The following is a 21,565-nucleotide window of genomic DNA, read 5'->3' on the forward strand; positions in this document are numbered from 1 at the left end:
CCATTGTGTCAGTCAGACTTGATTGTTTGTTTAATGTTTAATGCTGAACCCAGCAATATACCAGAGCCCTGTTCCTCAAAGCGATCTTAGCACTAAGGTGATCGTAGGTCCCATACTTTGACATAGGCTTACGATCATCGTAGCGCTAAGATTGCTTCAAGGAACGGGGCCCAGCAGTATAACGGCGGTCTGTAAATAACCGAGTCTGGACCAGACAATCCAGTGATTGAAATCATGAGCATCGATCCGAGGAATTGGGATATGATGACATGCATCACCAAAGTTAGCCAGCCTGACCAAGCGATCCTGTTAGTTGCCTCTTGCGACAAGCATAGTTGCATGTTACGGCAAGCAAGGGTTGCTGAAGACCTCTTCTACCCCGGATAGATGAGCTGGGGTGATATACCAACAGTGTGATCCAATACATAGCATGATACCTTGCTCATAATCCGATACCGATAATTGCATGTGCTTGTTTCTGTGGTGCCTAGGCCACCTTGTTCATAGACAGCATGGCCAAATACCTGGCATGCTGACGATTTACAGTTGGCAGTGTCAAGTATGGCACAACAGATGAAAATATTTACATTTTCACTACTTCTTTCACTACTAATTAGGATTTGGTGTAACAGTTATCAAAGAAAATATTTTATGTAAGTGAGTGAGTGAGTGAGTTTAACGCCGCTTTTAACAGTATTCCAGTTATATCACGGCGTGTCAGCTTAATGTGGGAGGAAAGCCCGAAGTGATGCAGGTCTCAGACCTTTACCACTTCGGTGAAACCAACGAACACGAGTATGGTGCTGACAAACCTAGAAACATAATCCGGGTGAACCGGGATTCGAACCCACAATCATAGGTTTCTGGCGTGCACAAGGGACCCAACTCTGCAAGAATCAGTATTTGTCACTTAGCATGCGACAGTTATGTATACTTGTACTGAGAAGTAAAACATTGTGGTCCATCTGTGTATCGTCCCACTACTAGAGTGAGTGAGTGAGTGAGTGAGTGAGTGAGTGAGTGAGTGAGTGTTATGGTTTTACGCTTTTAGCAATATTCCAGCAATATCACGGCAGGGGACCCCACTACTAGAGGTCAGAGGTCAGAGCGTGTGGCTTCAAGGATAACATAGGACACGGAACTGATACATCATTCAAACAGCTCCTGGCTGGTAAAACAATGGCAGACCCCCCTAAAGGAGGAATAATTTACATGTTAATATGACCTTTTAGAAACCAGAATTTTGATTGGTCCGCCAGCGGTTTCAAATCTACAACAGACCATTATTTTTCCATCACAGTAGAAGAAAACATTTCTTTGAAAACACTTCCAAGGGCAAATCCAGCATTTTTAAAAGGAAGGGGTCCAATAAGAAAATCCTCTCTCAGTGGGTGGGTGGGAGCAAGTTGTCTACAACATACTACACTTAGCTTTAAACAAAAGAAGGGTGAGGGGGGAGACTCCGGACCCCTCTGGATCCGCCTATGACTTCTCAAAGACGACCAGAAAGCAATTTCATATACTTCTTCTCCCTAGTGTTGTGAAAAACTGTCTTGCAGTTCATAGATTATTGTTAGTAACTGGGGCAATATATACAACGCAAAAGAAGTTAAAAAACACCAAATGGTTTTTCTAAACTATTGTTAATCTATCATGACATGACAGATTAACAATAGTCAAATGAAAGATTGTGTGTTCTATAACTTCTTTTGAGTAGTATAGAAAAAAACACATGGAACAAGCCTCACATAACATGTTTGGTTTCAAATGAAATTTACAGGAATCAAATCTATATTTGAAACCTCTTACTTGAAAATCCACTAGATTTTTCCCCTAATCAAATCTAATTTTGATAACAGCGTTGTTGGTAACATTTGAAGAGATGCTGATTACATCACGTCCAGCATAACATGAGTGAGTGAGTATAAGGATTTACACCGCTTTTAACAATATTCCAGCAAGATCATGGCAGGGGAAACCAGAAATGGGCTTTATACATAGTACTATGAAGGGAATCAAACCCAGGCCATCGTTATGACGAGTGAACCTGTTAACCACTACACTACCATTGCATAACATGAAAGTTCACCTCAGACTTAAGACCCAAGAGTGCCTCTACTGGCTGGTCATTGACTGGTAATCACCAACACTGTGATCCAAAAATAAGAACGAACAATAACTCTTAATGACTCTATAGGTACTGAAGCTCATCTCATTGGATAACTTCACACTTCAGTGATATCTTCATGATCTTGCTGACGTGTTTCCTCTTAGCCTCATTTCAGTGACAATAACATGCTATATACATAGAAAAACTGTATTGCAATACATATGATATTGGTAAACAATTTAAACAAAGAATCTGTTCAAAAGTTGTTCTAAATTAACATGTCCTGACATTTTCAACAGTTCTATGACTGTCCCTGATCCATTACCACCAGGACAGAAGGAGAAGTATCAACAACATTCAGTTGCAAAATTGTAGGAGGAAAAATCGTGATTCAAGACTTAATAGTGGTAATTGGAAAAGAGTACACATGGCTAATATAGAGTATACACCGCCCATATCATCACAAAGTTCTGCGGACGTTTCTTTCCCTCACCCCCATTTTTAACACACCCCCTCCAAAACAAAACCTTAAATATTCCAATAGTAGTCAAATAAAGTATTCCTCATGAAGGAATACATTTATGTAGGGAGGCCCTTTCCCAGGTCGATTGTACACAACTATTTCTTTGGTTACACACAATCTTTTGTTTCAAAACAACAAACCCCACTGGTAAGACAGACAAGCTTAGCTTGACGCTGATTAATGATTGGGAGCAAATTGAAAGTTACACATAACATTTTCTTTCTCTTTCAAATGCTGTACATGTCTAATGTGAATGAAAATAAACAGATATTCCACCACAAATTTTGCAAAGACTGGTGGGGTAATTCCAGGATTAGATCTTGTCGTTCATGCCTTGCGGGTGGATAGTTTTCAGATCTAAAATCCATTTAAGTTCAATGGATCGGCGTCTAGCCGTGCTCTGGTCTGACTCAGGGTCTGTTTTAAGCTGTTGCATGATTTGATAGTGTAGGTCTCTGGTTGAGTATCCTGCAGAATTAAAGTGTTTGGTGACAGGTTTGTCCCTTTGGTGGTTGATGTCGGCAAAGTGTTCTTTGAGTCTAATGCAGAAGGGTCGATTTTTTTAACCTACGTATTGTTTACCACATTTGCTGCAGGTTAAAAGATAGATTATGTTTCAACTTTCACAGGTAAAGTGGGTTTTGCATTTATATTTTTTGCCTGTTGCATGGCTACTGTTGCTGTTGAAAGCACTCACAATCATGGAGTCTGATGAGAGCCCCTAGGCTCGAAACTAGTCACTTGAGATTAAACTTGGGTCTTAGCCCAAACCCTAAACTTATCTGACTTGAAATAATATTACATCTTATCAGATTTGTATCAGCAGTTGCCTGGGGAGCATTCTGTCTACTGTATGGCAACCTTGGCCTTTGTCTCCAGCTAAGTGGTTCACAGATCTACAAACAAGTTCATAAACTTTGGAATAAAACCAGTTTCTTTTACTAGGTATTGTAAGCTCATTCCAGTGGAAAAACACCTTCAGCTTGAAACCCTTGACTTTTGTCTGTTAAATGTATTTTATCAAAAGAACATTACTTTGAGAGATCACTTTAAAAGATATGTTTTCAAAATATTTTTGTGTTGAAATTTATCAATACCTTTTTCTTCTCAAGTCATTTAACAACATACCCTCCGACCAAAGCAGCACAGGGACATAATGATACAATGTGATGAGTAAAGGATAGCACACTGTACGATACACAACTACTGTCAATCTACACAGCAATTTTGTTGTTTCTGAATTCTTTAGTCATTATAATCTAAATCTGATATTTTGTATCCCACAACTTGTAGAAAATCTCTAAAACATGAACAATCTTGTTAAGGTTGATTGCAACTTACATGTAACTTGACTACTATGTTTACACCATACTGGCTATTTGATACTGAGATCAGACAAATGCTGACAGCACCTTTGTAGATGTCACAATCAACATATGTCATCTTCAGCCATCTTCCCGAGGCAAGAGAGTTAACTGACTATAAAAGTCCAGTTTCCACCCTTGCCGAACTAGGCTGGTATTATGGAGTTACATTTTGGCTGGACTAACGAGTCTTTGCATAGTCCAATCAAAATCGCGCAACTAAATCTAAATCCTGTTTGTAAACTGTTATGCAGATTTTGGTCGATTGCAGGATTTGCAAAGCATGTGCACTGCCAACTTGTTGTCAACAGATGTTTACCTAATCTTTTCATGTTTTTAATTAAGGCGCTCGGGTGATTTGATGCACTTTGCGATGTAAGACCTGTTTTATCACAATAAAGATCTTTATTATCGATCAGATCGTCTTGACTGGGCTCCGCCATTTTGTTTGAAACAAATGCAAGTGATATGTTAGGTGGAATCTGATTGGTACATAGGAGAGCCATATAAGGGACATAACTCCTAATAGCTACTGGCGGCGCTACGATTGAGCCAGGAATTCCAGCCAAGTTTGGCAAGGGTGGAAAGTTAACTTTACTTTTGTAGTCAGTTAACTCCCTTGCCTCAGGAAGATGTCTTCAACTTGAGGAACAAATTTAGTTGACACTACAAAATATTCACCAGTGAAATATATTGTCAGTAGAGACAGTGAGTGAGTTAGTTGGATTTAACACTGACTACAACAGTATTTCAGTTATATCACAGCATGTCTGCTTAATGAGGATGAAAAGCCCAAAGTGATGCCGGTCCAAGAAGTTTACCACTAGGGAAGCCAACAAGCACGGATGTGGTGCTGACAGACCAAGATGTTTGTTTGTTGTTTAACGCTGCACTCAACAATATTCCAGATATATGATGGCGGTCTGTAAATAATCGAGTCTGGACCAGACAATCCAGTGACTGACACCATAAGCATCGATCCACGCAATTGGGATATGATGACATGCATCACCCAAGTCAGTGAGTCTGACCACCCGATCCTGTAAGTTGCCTTACGACAAGCATAGTTGCCTTTTATGGCAAGCATGGGTAGCTGAAGACCTATTCAACCCTGAATCTTCACCGGTCGACAGACCAAGAACCGTATTCAGATCAAACCTTGCATTAAAATTCAAACCAAAGATGAAGAGATGTCGACATGGCAAATGGGTTCCTCTCTGCTTAGTGAGACCAAAGGGGACAACAAGCCACTGGAAACTGAGGCTTGTCAGTAATTGTGAATCAGTGGGAAATTAATTTACAAAGACATAGCAGTACATCAACAAGTGGAGAGTAAACTAATTCTCTCTGACAATAGCTCATTAAAACACCAAAAGGGGAGATAATCCAGACATACACATTGCAGGGATTATCTCCCCATGGTCTAATATTATAACAATAGAACGAAAATAAAATCAGTTCGACATCAGGACTTTGAGGATTTTATCTGTTTTTCTTGGTTTTTAGATCTCCATATCTTGATGGTGTTGTCATCACTGACAGTGATAAGTACTTCTGAATCAACAGGGTTGAAAGCAACACAGTTGACAACGTCGCTGTGCGGAAAACGATGAAGGCAGATACCGTAGTGGCGATCCCAGATGTAGCCATGTTTGTCTTCAGCTCCACTGAAATAATATTCAAAGATCTCAAATTACCAAGGATGAAACTGACTTGATTTGTCTGACAATATATGAATTTTACTCATCTATTTTGGGTGTCTGCAACAGTTGATGATAAAAACATGCACATTTGTATACAGTTGGTCATTAAAGAAATATACAATACATCTAACATTTCTAAATGACAACCAGTTTTCATTGCCCCTCCCATACAGCTGTGATAAATTTTGGCAACCCAGATTGATTATTAGGACATGGACCTCTACAAAATACTCCTCACTCTTCAGAGCAGACAAGTTGTCATGATGGCCCCAAGAGTTGGGAAATCACATATCATTTATCACAGGAGTTTACTATCACAGCAAATCACTGAATCATTTAAGCCTTTATGTGAACACAGTGGGAAAATCATCTTTCAAGAACTGTCATATTTAAATATTTTCTTACAACAGAGAAAATATTGAGAAAATATTGAAAAAGTGGTCAAATAACAAATGTTATATTTGGGATTACACTTTGCTAGTAAAGTACAGATTATCATACTTTTTTGGGTTGCGCCCTGTCCGGGATTTGAACCCACACTGCCAGAGTGAAGCACCTAATCACCAGCACAAAAAGTCAATGATCTAACCCACTCAGCCACTAATGCTTTCACAAACATAAAAGTCAGACAATTGGTAGTCTAGATCACATACTTTGTGTACCTTTCTGACAAGTGTAATTTGTCACGGCTCCCATGGCCGAACGCTATGAGGGAGCACAGGGGGCCCAGTCATCTAAGGCGCCGCAATTCGGTGTGCAGAGTTACGTCCCTTGGGCACACAACAAACCTATGATTGTGGGTTCGAGTTATGTTTCTAGGTTTGTCAGCACCATACCCCTGCTCACTGTGGGTTTCACTGAAGTGGTAAATGTCTAAGACCTGTATCACTTTGGGCTTTCCTCCCACATTAAGCTGACACGCTGTGATATAACTGGAATACTGTTAAAAGCGGTGTTAAACCCAACTCACTCACCCTAGAAAGCTATGAACACATAATGCCATTTAGAAAGTGGTCAAATGTAACAAATGTCATAATGGGAATAACACTTTCTTAGTAAAGACCCAGATGGGACTCAAACCCCAAAAGTATGAGAATCACTACTTTACAAACAAAGTGTTATCCCAAATATAACATATTGAAGCACTGTTCACGTTTGTGCAGACCCTCTGAACGGCTGCGACCTACCTGGCAACATACTCCTCACAGACATCGAGAAAGATAAAGAAACACTCGTCGTTGGGGGTGAAGGCTTTGTGAGACCTCAACATGGTGCCCACCTCCTTCATCTTACACAGGTCAATGACATGGACGTCGATCTCCTGGGCTATTGGGGGTGGCTGTAGTGGGTTGCAGATCTCATAGCCTGGCGGCCACGGTCGACTGTTCACATACAGGTATCTACAACATGGTTGTCATGGTAACATCATGGTCACAAATATGTAAAGGATGAAGTATACACTCCAGGGAGCTGAGAATACAGTTGAATTAACACTGATTAACTGATCTGGATAATTTGTGCATGCCCCTCTGTGGGATTGAATCTTGCACTTAAGAAAGGTCATTTCATCATCAGAATCATCAACACCATGCCACATCTAAAACATTTTTTTATTTGATACTTACATATCCTGTTTTTTTAATGCTATGGAGGCCACCATCATAATAAATATCCCTAATAAAAAAAAACGCTGACCGTTTTTTTATATTTAACATAGCCCTGTTTCTATTAATGCTATAGAGGCCACCACCACCACCACAACCACCACCATCATCATCATTATCATCATCACCATCCCACATCAAAAAAACATTTTTTTATTTGATATTTAACATACCCTGTTTTAATGTCTGCTATGGAGGCCACCATCATCATCATAATAACTATACCACATTAAAATTGCTGAAGATTTTATTTGACATTTAACATACCCTGTTTTGATGTAGTCCACTTTCACATTCGTTTAAAGACCATACTGTACCCTGCTTACTGCAGACAGAGTTATACGTACCACAGAGCTTAAAATGTCCTGGATATGTTGAAAGGAGAAGATATTCTGGGAGATTAATTTTAAGGATAAAAGACAAAAAACATGTTTATGAAGTTGTCTCTCCACCCACCTGTGATCGGGAGACAGACTCATGCCGATTATGTGTCCATCCATATCGAATATTTCATCCACGCTGTCATACGGACGATCCACTCCATGGTTGTTTTCGTCAACATCAGGCAAGAGGAAGCGCACACCACCATCCCCGCAGTGAGACTGTCCAACAGTGCTGTCTCCTTTCAACGAATCAATCCTCTTAATGCCGATCTGGTGCGGAGTGTATGTCAGGGAACCCATGGTGAATATAAGGAGTTTATCACATTGTTCACTCACTTTCTGTTTTATGGTATTGTGCTTTTCAGAGGTATTGTTGGTTGGAAGACGACAGTTGTCGGGGAAACCGTAAAACTGGTTGTTTGGCTGAGGAGACATGTCGTCATCGCTGTCGCAGCAGGCACATGGAAGGGCCGCCTCGATCTCCACCTGGCGCAGAGAACACTCCATGGAGTGATTCATCACCTCCTCCGCTTCCCAATACTCAGGCCTGTAGATTATTCGGCCATTTATCTGATTGCCTATGTCTTGTCGGCTTCCTGTTTGTGAAGTCACAGAATGTACAGAGTTTTCCATCACTTTGACACACGCCTGACTTTCACCATTCATGTCTGCCTTCCCCCACACAGGCTCCTGGGCAGGTTTCTCTGCATTCACTGCCATGTCCAGTTTGGAGTCAGTGAGATTTTTGGATATCATGATTGTCCGAATGGAGCTTGCGTTTGTGTTTAGGAAGCGGAACAATCTCATCACAACCGACTCACGTTCCGATTCAATAGACTGGGATGCCTGTAAGATAAACACACATGCAAGTTGAACAGTTTTTACCAAGAAGGGTCGGCATGGTGTTACCATGGTTACGGAGCACAAACATATTCCTTCCTATAAGCATACAAATTGTGATCGGTCATACTGCAAGTCCTGCAGGTAGCTAATATTTCTACTCTGGTATATATTAAATTCAAAGTTCGGAGTGTTCAGGGTTGATTTTCTCCAATCTAACATTGAAATCCTCCTGTATTAATGGACTAAAGAGTAGAGCATGTGCATTGATATGAATTCAGATCATTCATGGACATCAAGTGACAGTGGCCACATGTTGCCAGCCTTGGATTCCCAAAATTATACTTGATAGTTCTCTTGACTTGGTGAGGTGAGGCAGGTGACATCGCGCTCAAGATTATTGCACCTAAATAGCGACACGTTGGTGTGTGTGTGTCTGTCTGTTTGTGTGTCTGTCAGTCTGTCTGTGTGCATTTGTAGTAGTCTGGCCTAATGCTGATTTTATAGTATATGCCGTAGTATAACTCTACAGAATACTGACTCCAAGCCAACCAGTCCTTGTTTTAGCCCCTTAATGCCGAGCGCCAGACAGTGTAACAACAAGTACCATATTTTAACGTTCTTGGGTATGACAAGGCCAGGGATCAAACCCCAGACCTTCCGCTTTCCGGGCAGACACTCTATCCACTAGACCAAGGAGGTCCCATGGACCAGATAAATCTCATATGTAACCATTTTCATACACCTTGTAAAGGTTGAGATTTTTTCAACACTAGACAAAATGTAAGTCTAAAATAATTGTTTTCTGAATGTAGTTTGACTTGATTTTCATGAAAACTAATTTATCAACCCTACATGGTTTTCATATGAGTCCTGTCGACTAACAACATTTTTCAGCTTGTTAGGAGACAAAGCAGAAGCTCGTTTCAAGTATTTATTAATGGCATAAAATCATTAAATTGGTATAAAATGGTTTTCCTCTTTCTGCTTTACATTGAAAAAAATCATACACTTTAAAATCAATCAGCTGAGTAGCACACCTGGTCAGTCATCAACGACGTATACTATGTAGCATGTACAGTGCTCGTTTGCGCTGTTCCTTCTACCGTTGTGCCCCCTCCGATCAAGATGTCAGTCATCAACGATGTATACTATGTAGCATGTACAGTGCTCGTTTGCGCTGTTCCTTCTACCGTTGTGCCCCCTCCGATCAAGATGTCAGTCATCAACGACGTATACACATACCCAAACACTACTGCCCATACAACAAAGACTTCAAGTCAAACTTTATTTTGAATATATACGTACCGTATTCGACATAATAAGTGCCCAGGGCGCTCTCAAAATTAGAAATAGGGGGCTCTTATGAGAATATTATTTTGGTGGAAAAAAACAGAGTTGATAGATATATTTCGTGGTTTATGCCGACAGCCTGAAATGTTTATATACGACAGAAATATTTTTCCAGAATTTAATTGTCCATAATTAAGGGTGCATATAACACACGAGTGCGTATTATACACGAATAAATAAGTTTTGTGTACATTGATCAATTGGAAGGGGTGCTAATGGGGATTGTTCACTAGCCAATATATTAGCAAATATCGCCGTGGGTGCTTATTAGAGAGGGTGCGCTTATTATGTTGAATAGGGTATTTAGTTTACAACTACTATGACAGGCCTAACCTTATTGAGCCACAGAGCTGAACATGAGTTGAGTTGCCGCGTCCAGTGCAGGTTCCCGGACAACAAGTGTGTGTCATCGTACCACGTCCCAAACACGTCATATGGTTTGTTTATCACACGACACTGTAGTTCAAAGTTTTCTGAAAGAGCAATCCAAAATTAATGAGTGATTATATCCATACAAATATGGCTTAATTCCCATTACCTTAGTGTCAGTGCCTTGTTCTACAACATGAACATATGGTTTCACAAACTGTCAATTTTACATCAAATTTAATATTTAATGCTTATATATTTTGTCTTTCATATTGCATTTAATCCCATTGTGTAAACAAGAGGTAGAAACTTTGCTTGCGAACAAAACTATTTGCAGGTTGAAACACCAAGACCAAAATGCAATAGCTGAGACAGGACTAGTAAAAATGTTAGAAATATTTTTTATGAGAATATTAATAGAAGATATATTTGCAAATAAGGTCATTTTTTATCTAAATATGGTAATTCTTATTTAAAATGAGAGAAAAACAAAGAAGATTGATAGTTATCTTACTTGTTCTCATATCTATCAAAGTTTTGAGTAAATACAAAGAAGTTGAAGACAATATTCGTTAACATGCTGAACATGCCAAGGGCTTCAGGTTAGGCTTAAAGGAAAGGAAAGAAGTGGTTCTCAGGCAATGACTTAAAACAAAATGTGGGCAGGTGGTGGTTTTGTTTGTTTGTTTGTATGTAACCAAAAAAACAGTGTTCCATCCACCTGGGAAAGGGCCTCCTTACTTAAACAAGCATACAAACTCCTATTGGTGCCATTACTGTACCACATGATGCACAGTAAAGCAGTGCACATGTAAAGGGAAGTAAGTGTGTGCCATATTGGATCGCATTGTTTTTAAGTATTCAGATTTTTATTTATTATTTTTCTAATGGAAATAAAAACGAAACATGCGGCTGACTTAATGATGATGTGGGTGGTCCCTGAGAACCAAGACTAATCTTTTTTTAAGCCTTTAAATACTTTCTAGGCCAAGAAAAATATTTTTTTTGTATAACATTAACATGGTTAATTGGTAACTAAGTTTGTCAATAATTTAACCAGGTTTGTCACCATAGCAACTGATTATTCACTGCTGAGTCTTACGTGTCAAGCTGAAGACGGCAATCTCTCCCGATGTGCTCATGTTACCAAAGTGTACCCCAGACACAAGGAGGAGAGTGTCGGACTCGTTAAAGTTGGAGAACTGCGTGTACTTCCAGGTGAATTCCTTCATGTCGTGTTCAAACTTGAGAGTCGCTGGGTAACTCGATGTCCACACCTTAAACAGAATCAGTTTTACAGTCCACGCTAATCTTAATTTTCAGAGGGTGGTCAGGTAGCCTAATGGAGCAAGTGTTGACAGGTCAGGGGGAAGTCCCGGTTGTGTTTCTTACAGGGGATCATGTGTGAATCATCTACTGGTGTCTACTGCTGTTATAATGATGTCCTTGGAATAATGCTAAAATCAGCGTAAAAATGTCATATGTTCAGATAACAAAACTGAAAGGGTTCAGTACACTGCGACATCAGTATCAAACTTAATGATACGATACTCCGTAAGCTTCCTCATCATCATCATTCATTTGAATCAATCCATAAAATATTTGAATTTTCTTCAGTTCAGATGGCTTACAGACCATGTTGACTGATCATTGACTGATCATTGACCATGTTGACTGATCATTGAGCATGTTGCCAATCACTGACCATGTTACTGATCATTGAACATGTTGACCCAGAGCTCCAGATAACTTTTAGAGCAATTGAGTTTTTACTCCAGGGTTTCTATTCTAATTGGGTTATTACATTTTTCATTGGGTAACCAATACTTTTTCACTCATCAATTCATCACTCTATTGGTTTTTACCCCAAATTAGTGAACATTTTGAGATTTAAAAACAATGAAAAAATGTTTTAGATGTATATAACTGTTCTAAATATATAGGCTTGACTCGGAAAGTAAATTAACTTGTAATTGTGTTTTGGAAATTAGCTCCTATGTATGCATGCTGGAAAAGCTTTATTGGGTATTTACCGGTGTTGTTCTTATACATTTGAGTTTTTCATTTAATGCATGCATTTCTGTACGCAAGTTAATTGAAAGTTAATTGAAAGTAGCTGGGTTTTGAATACTTTTTGGGTGGCGTGGGGTGGGGGTATTTGACGCAAATACGCTGCTTATCTGTAGCTCTGTTGACTGATCAGTTCGAGTGGGTCACTCGTGTTGACGGAACCTTACAGTGGCTCAGTAAACCAATTTTAAAGTTTTCAAACAAGTTGATGCCAGACAAGCAGACCACCATTGGATAATGGATGTGTTGATGTTGCAGTTATTTATTCAGAATCAGAATACAGAATGATGTGACGTCTCATTCCATGTGGATGACAGACTGAAAGAATGAACGAATGAAAAGTAGTATCGGCAACCAATGAAAAGCTGAGTTATTTATAAAAAGACTGTAATTCCCAAGAGCTTTACAGAAGATTTAATACCCTCTACCCGACTTTCCATATGGGTAAGAAATTATGATAAATACCTTGGATCCATAGGCTATCAGTTTTGGATGATAAATTGGGATTCAAACCAAACAACAGTAGATCCTGGAACACTCAAGGTAAAGAACTCTGCTTAGTTAAGTCTTGCTCTAATTGTTATTTAGGTAAACAGGGATAAAGCCCCGATACTATAAATCTGAAAACAACAACGATCACTGATACCTTGACAGTTCCGTCTTTGGAGCATGTTGCAAACAGCTGACCATTATGCGAGAAGCTAACGTGTAACACTTGGTCCTTATGCTTTCCTATGTTTTCACTCTCTAACACTGGGGTGTAGTAATACAGGCGCTTGAACTCCTGCCTCCAAGAGTGTTTCCCCGGCGCCATGGGAACAGATGGCGCTATGTGCCAGTGATGGTAGAAGAGTCCCTTCCATAGCAGGTCATCTAGCGAGACCTGGAACCAGCGCTGGCACGTGTAGGACGCCCTAGCTAGGTCTGCCACAGGCAGGTTGGAGAAGATTTTGAGCAGTAGGTCATCGGGCAGATGCTGGAAACCATAGTAGCAGATCACCTGATCTTCTGCCATCGACAAGTCACAGCTCTGAAAAGACAATATGGTTTTAAATGTAGGTATGTAACACTAATTGAGTGAATGATGTTCAACACCCAGTGTTCCTGTTTACCAGAAATTACCAGTTTTTTACCATGTTTACCAGTAAAATTAGGCCTGGACTGGTAATTCACGTGACATCCAGTCCTTGTGGACCGGCAAATAAAGTACCTTATAAATCTTTGTTGTTGAACAAAACATAAGTGACATTCAGTATATTTTTAGAAAAAAGTCAGCTTGTCTGTTACCATCAGGGTTTCCCTGTGTCTACTTTTAGTGCAAGGGAATATTTCACTTTGCTTCGAGGTTAAATATATATTTGAAGTGACTTTGTCGCAAACTATTAATAAAAAAGAGAAAATTGTGACTGAATTTTGTGTGAATGATGTGTAGATCATGTAGAACAGTTACTTCAGAGGTGTACTGAACAAGGTTTTGAAAGAACTAAAAGCAGGTATTTTTGTACATTTTTAAATTGTATAAAGTTGGGACTGACAATAACTAGCAGGGGACTAGTAATTATTAGAGTTGCCAGTCCACCAGAACTGGCAGTTTCAAAAGTCGGCAGGAACACCGAACATTCAGAAATATTTCAGTTTTAATATGGCTGCCTGTAAACAATTGTTTGTTTTTGAGACAGTGGTTGATTGAACAATATAATATACAATACAATAGTTTATAATGTTTATAATGCACCAAATTCCATTTACCAAGTCTTTGCTCATGGTGCCACATTATCGTTACCCTCGTAAAATATCAGATTCTCATCTCCCTGGGGAGTATACAACCCATGCTGCCTGCGAGGCATACTACCGGGTACCCATTCACTGCTGCGTGAACAAAGTCACTTGCCAAAGAAGAAACCACAAGTGGTTCAGCCTGGGGCAGGTCCTAACCCCCCAAAACTCTCAAGAGTCAAACCGCCAAATACAGTCACTCATCCAAATATTCTACTGTACCAATGTTGCATGACTTCACCTGATTTGTGATCTGTGACCAGGACCACATGCTGACATCACATGCCATATCTGCCTGAAATCCTACAGCTGTGTGTACAGGTGTGTGGGAGTGGGTTGATTCAATTAACGTGAGTCAATAACGTGACTAAGGTTGAATATAATATGGTCCAACATTGAATTTTAAAATACTTTTTTCTCAAATGGCACAGACAGTCTGTTAAAACACTTTTCAGTGTACAAGCCCGAATGATGTCACAATGATCTCCAAAGCATTGTGACAATGAGCAATATTCCAGCTATATGACGGCCGTCTGTAAAATAATCGAGTCTGGACCAGACAATCCAGTGATGGATATCATGAGCATCATGAGCATTGATCCGCAATCAAGATCGATGAAATGCATCAACCAAGTCAGCCAGCCTGACCACCCGATCCCGTTAGTCGCCTTTTACGACAAGCATAGTCACCTTTTGCGACAATGTAGATATCGCTTGATCTCACCAAAGCGATATCTCCTGTGGGAGCCTGTTTTGGATGACAAATGTAGTACAAGCTCATCTAACTCACTCACTCACTCTAACTAGACCATAAGAACTTTCAGACAAGTTGAGCAAGATGAAGACTGCATAGAGGAGTTCTTAACCAACCATTTATCATAATTAAATCAAACTGTAAACGTGTATTGGTTGGGCAATTTTTAAGTTTATGTGTTGCTTGGGAACCATAGTTCCATCATTGTTCCTATACAGGAAAGGACGTATTCCTGTACCTGTAGCTACCTCAATAACAGAGTCATCAGCATGACCAGCACTTCCAGTCTAACGACCTTGACCTTCAGTCTCAACCATAAACCATCTAGAGCTCATGTATATAAAGTTTCATCAAATTCCAATCACAAATGCTCAATATTGTAAATCAGACAAGTTTCCTGTTTAATCTGCCTACCCATTATCAGAAATGATTCATTTTCAACTGGTCGTTATCACTGGTCATAAAAATACTATCAGACTAGTAATAATATAAGTTGTAGCAGGATCACGAGGGGTACATGCGGTTTTATGTGTCCTGAGTTAGGTTTTATACCACGAGCTGGAGGCAGGCTGTCCCACATAGACTCGTAGTATAAAACCTAATTCGGGATGCATAAAACCCCATGTACCCCTCGTGATCCTGCTACAACAAATTTATTTTACTGCCATGTTTTAATGTGACACTGTAAAAGAATTAACACAAATTCAAAATTGAGATTGAGATGAGGTTAGCTTGTGCTTTGTCACATGACTTCAAATAACTCGAAAAAAGCATGCGGCTTTTTTGCTTTGAAGCGGGGTATAAGAGATTTATTCTGTCTTTCAGAAATTCCTGTGCAGCCTGTATTGCTTGTATGAATTGTATTAAAATCATATCAATCAAACTGGTAGTATGTAACAACCCAACTTAACGAGCATGATCACTGATCTATAAAGTCGCATGTTGCAATCAGCATTGGTTGCTTGGGACCAATTCTACCCAGAATCCCAATGGAGCATGTAAAAAAAATCAACCACTGAGAGTAATTTACACTGAATTTTGCTAAGACAATGAGCTTCCTTGAAATGAAAGTCACTATCTACAATATCAAGGAGGAAACAGTTTTGTACAACACAGTCAAGAAGGACACAGAGAACAATCATTCACTTCAAGCAGGAAGTCAGCTGTCAGTGACAACATCAACACCATCAAAGCGGTTGTACAAGCCGCTCTCCTATTATAACAAAGCCTTGAACACTATTCTCAGTAGGCAGCTGTGTGATGATACAGTCATATTTTCTGAGATCAGTGTTCACTGCCTCTGCTGTTTATACTGTATTATTATTGCTTCATAAAAAGATAAGAATCTTCACCAAAGCACTGCCCACAACTGATGTTGTTTGTCTTGTTTGTTGTTGAGCACATAAACTCAGCAATCTTCCAACTATATGATGTGATTCTGAGTCTGGACCAGACAATCCAGTGATTGATGTCATAAGCATCGATCCATGATGAACATGATGAAAGCATCAACCAGGTCAGCGAGCCTGACCACTCGTTCCGGTTAGTCGCCCCTTACGACAAGCATGGGTTGCTGAAGACTTATTCTAACCCGGATCTTCACGGGTCCCACAACTAACGTGATAAATTGAGAACTTGACATCCATACACCATCTACACTTGTCCAAATAATCGAGTCTGGACCAGACAATCCAGAGATTGATGCACCCGTGAAGATTCCGGTGTAGAATAGATCTTCAGCAACACATGCTTGCCGTAAAAGGCGACTACGTTTGTCGTAAGAGGCGATTAACAGGACCAGGTGCAAAATATTGGCACCTTTCTCTCATTATCAGTCATTTCAAGTCACCTTTGCAACGAAAAACATTAGTCTTATATATAATAACTTAAATATGGACATTATTTATCATAATTGGGGAAATTTGCTTAAACTGTAAATGTAATTGTCAATCTGCAGTTAACCTGTGGCCTAAAGAATTGGCCTCTGCAGAATGCCTAAACAAATCCCTGATTGTATGGTGTATTATGACCACAGTATTCATATTGCCATAAAATAAAATGTGTTTCCTGTTACAAATGACAAATGACAGGTTAATGATGACATAGAAAAATGGTTTTCATCATGTTTAAAGGGGCACTGATCTAACGCCATTCCCCGGACTGGTTGTTGCCTTTGTTATTGTTTTTTTCCCCGTGAGTACCCGGATGATACGCAACACAACTGAGCGTGACCAGAGACTGGGCTACCGTCTGCAAGGACAGCTAAATACACTTGGAGGCTATTTGTTTTACGCATTTTTGAATAAACACTGATTGGTTAAATGTGATCTATAAAGATTCGACAAAGGGCACATGTTAATTAATTTCTTCAGCCTAAACAAACAGACAAAAAGAACGGCGGAGCTCATCGGAAGTCGTCATTTGGAAATACCCCAGATGGTTATAGTTTAATACTAAAAAAAAGTATCCATGCAGTGAAAGCATTTTCGGTTTTCGGATTGCGTCGATAATACGATTACTACTCCCTTGTTGTCATCCACGTTTTCTCGTATAACCCTACACTTGTGTATTTGTCGTCATTCACTTGATGCTCAGTTAATGAATTTATTACAGGTACAATTAGTGGTAGCACCACTTAGATTACCTGACAAAGGTTCTCATTTGGCATTTATTGTGTCTGGGGTAATTATTCAATCTAAATCCAGGTTTGAAGTGAGGTGAAATGTGCGTTATGTAATATGCACGTGGCAGCCCAGCAAGAGATGAATGATCAGTTGATTTACTTTTTTTGGTAAATCAACGGATCGTTCCTAGTCATCAAAGGATTAACAGAAAATACGTTGATTGATTAATCACTGTTATCTTGCACAGTGGATATGTCAAAAGAGTGTTTACATGTCTAGGTTTACTAAAACAAAGGGAATACACTCATATCATGGCGTGAAGTGCCGATGTAAAAACAACATACTTTGTTCAAAGGGTTAACTGATAATACGTTGATTGGTTGCTCATTGTTATCAAACTCAGTGGGTTTTTTAGGAACCGTGGACGTAATGAAAATAGTTGTCACGTGGCCTTTCTCAGCCAACCCTTGAGACTTGACACCTATGTGAAACACCTGAAACAATCCAAGTGATCAGTTGAGAAACGAACACTCCGAAACGATATATATCTTTTAGAATATTTGATAGTTACAGAAACACGTGACATCGAATAAGTTATTTTGTATAGCTGCAGATGAGTGGGATATTATTCCTTTGTGTGGATATTCACGGATACATTCCTCGAACAAGGAAGCTGCCTATTTATACACATAAATTTGGTAAGATGTAATTATGGTATTTGCATTTTGTTTTCCTTCATTTGAACCGATTCGTTCTTGTTTCTCTACGTCTTGGTTGGGAAATTCTTCAATGCACGATAGACGTTGTTTTCACAGGTCATTTCCTTTGTAAGCGTGTATAGATTACCGTCAATTTGTAAAATGTGATTCTCTCAGGCAATTTATAAAATGTTTAAAATGTTAAATGTCATTTTGACTAAAAAATCTGTCCAGATTGATTAAGACGATCAAAAGGGCCTACAAACATCACAACAGATTATTATGTAGGATAAGAAGCCAAACAACATAGAAATGTACTTTTCAACGTTACATTTTCAGTCTCTCGGTGATGACATTAAACATCAAAATGTTTGGAATTCGTTATCATAATAATACAGATGGAAATGTTGTTCAGTCACTTTGTAAAATAACTGAATATTTAGACGTTTAATAAATATGTTACACATTTTGACAGTAAAAAAATATACACACTATAAAAAAAGCAATGCTCTGATGAAATATTTACTTTGTGTTGCAAGTGAAAATAGTGTAAACGAAAATCGCAAAACTACCAAGCAAGTGACTTATCAAAACTTCGTCACCATTACCGATGCTACCCACAAAGATACCTACATTTCCTTATCTCGAAAACTGTATTTCATTTTGTTGATCAATGTGACCATACGCTCTTATTACTACCGGTATCCATAAAAGTGACTAATGCGCTTACGAATGGCGCAACAGAGGTCGCGAGCTAGTCTAGATTTCTGCTCTACATCCGGGTACTCACTGGGAAAAAACAATAACAAAGGCAACAACCAGTCCCGGGGAATTGCGTTAGATCAGTGCCCCTTTAAAGGGGCACTGATCTAACGCAATTCCCCGGACTGGTTAGATCAGTGCCCCTTTAAAGGGGCACTGATCTAACGCAATTCCCCGGACTGGTTGTTGCCTTTGTTATTGTTTTTTCCCCCGTGAGTACCCGGATTAAACGCAACGCAACTGAGCGTGACCAGAGACTGGGCTACCGTCTGCAAGGACAGCTAAATAAACTTGGCAATATTTGTTTTACGCATTTTTGCATAAACACTGACTGGTTAACTGTGATCTATAAAGATTTCGACAAAGGGCGCATGTTAATTAATTTCTTCAGCCTAAACAAACAGACAAAAAGAATAGCAGAGCTCATCGGATGTCGTCATTTGGAAATACCCCACATGGTTATAGTTTAATACTAAAAAAAGTATCATTGCAGTGAAAGCATTTTCGGATTTCGGCTTGCGTCGATAATACGATTACTACTCCCTAGTTGTCATCCACGTTTTCTGGTATAACCCTACACTTGTGTATTTGTCGTCATTCACTTGATGCTCAGTTAATGAATTTATTACAGGTACAATTAGTGGTAACCCCACTTAGATTACCTGACAAAGGTTCCCATTTGGCATTTATTGTGTCTGGGGTAATTATTCAATCTAAATCCAGGTTTGAAGTGAGGTGAAAAGTGTGTTATGTAATATGCACGTGGCAGCCAAGCAAGAGGTAAATGATCAGTTGATTTATTTTTTTTGTAAATCAACGGATCGTTCCTAGTCATCAAAGGATTAACAGGAAATACGTTGATTGATTAATCACAGTTATCTTGCACAGTGGATATGTCAAGAGTGAGTGTTTACATGTCTAGGTTTACTAAAACAAAGGGAATACACTCATATCATGGCGTGAAGTGCCGATGTAAAAACAACATACTTTGTTCAAAGGGTTAACTGATAATACGTTGATTGATTGATCATTGTTATCTATCACTCAATGGATTTTTTAGGAACTGTGGACGTTATGAAAATAGTTGTCACGTTCCCAGCCGACCATTGAGACACCTATGTAAAACACCTGAAACAATCCAAGTGATCAGTTGAGAAACGAACACGGGTTATAATATCCCGAAACGATATCTATCTTTTAAGATATTTGATTGTTACTGAGACACGTGGCATCGAATAAGTTTCTTTGTACAGCTGCAGACGAATGGGATATTGTACCTTTGTGTGGATATTCACGGATACATTCCACGAACAAGGAAGCTGCCTAAAATTTATACATATAAATTTGGTAGGTTGTAATTATGATATTTGCATTTTGTTTTCCTTCATTTGAACCGATTCGTTCTTGTTTCTCTACGTCATGGTTGGGAAATTCTTCAATGAGCGATAGACGTTGTTTTCGCAGGTCATTTCCTTTGTAAGCGTGATCAATGTGACCATACGCCCTTATTACTACCCATAAAAGTGACTAATGCGCTTACGAATGGCGCAGCAGAGGTCGCGAACTAGTCTAGATTTCTGCTATACATCCGGGTACTCACTGGGAAAAAACAATAACAAAGGCAACAACCAGTCCCGGGGAATTGCGTTAGATCAGTGCCCCTTTAAAGGCTTCTGCATTTCCTTGAACATGATGATGTGGAAAGTATTTATTTAAATCAATCAGTATCTACGAATGAAGATCTATATCTCAGCCAGAAAAAAAGACTGATTAAAAATGTATTTGTAGGCTATTTGTGTTGATGTTTGTTAGCCATGTTAAAAGGCCACTTAACAATCATAATTTGAGTAATTTCTTACATTTGTTCCACTGGAACAACACAAATAAGGAAGGGAATTACGTGAACAGGCGAACACCTATTATCTTGGTATACATCCGTTGACTGTAATAACACCACTCAATATACGTTCCTTTATCGTTTGGTTGAAATGGCACTTGTAAATGACATCAGCTGATAACCAACTCCAAGTTCACAAAGCTGTCAATGGAGAACGTTAATTACTCTGATCCTGGTGTTGGTTGGTGTGGTTTTAGAAAAAGGACAATGAATAGATAAAAATATGATGCTTTCTAAGAATCGACCGAAGAGAAATAATTTTAAGTCAATGATTAAAAGAAATTTCAGAAGGAAACGAAAACCTCTAGGCCTACACCATCGAGCAAATGTCAATGTCAGTAAAAAGAAGTATGTACACTATAGTGCAGGAAATTGACACACTCATAATTATACAAAAATGCATACCTTTAGAAAATATAAACATAAATCCTCATAGGCACGACAGAAAGGACAGTAGTTGTCAAATTCGCACGTCACAGACTCTCGTTTACCCTAAACAACATTGCAACATGCCATTTTGCCATGGGAATTCTGGGAGCTTGTTTTGCTTCTAAAATTAGAAACATAATGCGTGCGACAATATCGAACTCCTAACAGGGTCGTGAGCACAGCGGCGACTCTACTAAATTAACCACAGTTTCATAACCGCAACGGTTTAGCATTGGGGCTTAGGAA

At 39.2% G+C, this 21,565-nt stretch overlaps 1 protein-coding gene across 1 annotated transcript; it reads right to left on the bottom strand.

The window, feature by feature from the left end:
* Nucleotides 1-3,722: 3,722 nt before the first annotated feature.
* Nucleotides 3,723-21,400, bottom strand: LOC139459721 (F-box/WD repeat-containing protein 5-like). Its single transcript, XM_071241365.1, has 7 exons — nucleotides 21,296-21,400; nucleotides 13,026-13,409; nucleotides 11,412-11,586; nucleotides 10,274-10,413; nucleotides 7,821-8,593; nucleotides 6,888-7,100; nucleotides 3,723-5,664 (listed from the first exon to the last, which is right to left on the bottom strand). Exons 2-7 carry the CDS (start codon nucleotides 13,392-13,394, stop codon nucleotides 5,463-5,465), a joined length of 1,872 nt encoding a protein of 623 aa, XP_071097466.1. The 5' UTR covers nucleotides 13,395-13,409; nucleotides 21,296-21,400; the 3' UTR covers nucleotides 3,723-5,462.
* Between the last annotated feature and the right edge of the window lie 165 nt (nucleotides 21,401-21,565).

The sequence above is a fragment of the Haliotis cracherodii genome, unplaced genomic scaffold (genome assembly GCF_022045235.1).
Source record: "Haliotis cracherodii isolate W230 unplaced genomic scaffold, xgHalCrac1.p SCAF_13, whole genome shotgun sequence".
Taxonomy (NCBI): domain Eukaryota; kingdom Metazoa; phylum Mollusca; class Gastropoda; order Lepetellida; family Haliotidae; genus Haliotis; species Haliotis cracherodii.

Bases quoted from the DNA above. Each gene is read 5' to 3' on its own strand.
- LOC139459721 (XM_071241365.1), bottom strand. From the start codon at position 13,394: ATGGCAGAAGATCAGGTGATCTGCTACTATGGTTTCCAGCATCTGCCC. The intron at 11,587-13,025 runs GTATCAGTGATC...ATTCTGTTTAAG, and splicing joins CCAAAGACGGAACTGTCAAG to GTGTGGACATCGAGTTACCC. The intron at 8,594-10,273 runs GTTAGGCCTGTC...TTTATCTTACAG, and splicing joins CAGCTCTGTGGCTCAATAAG to GCATCCCAGTCTATTGAATC.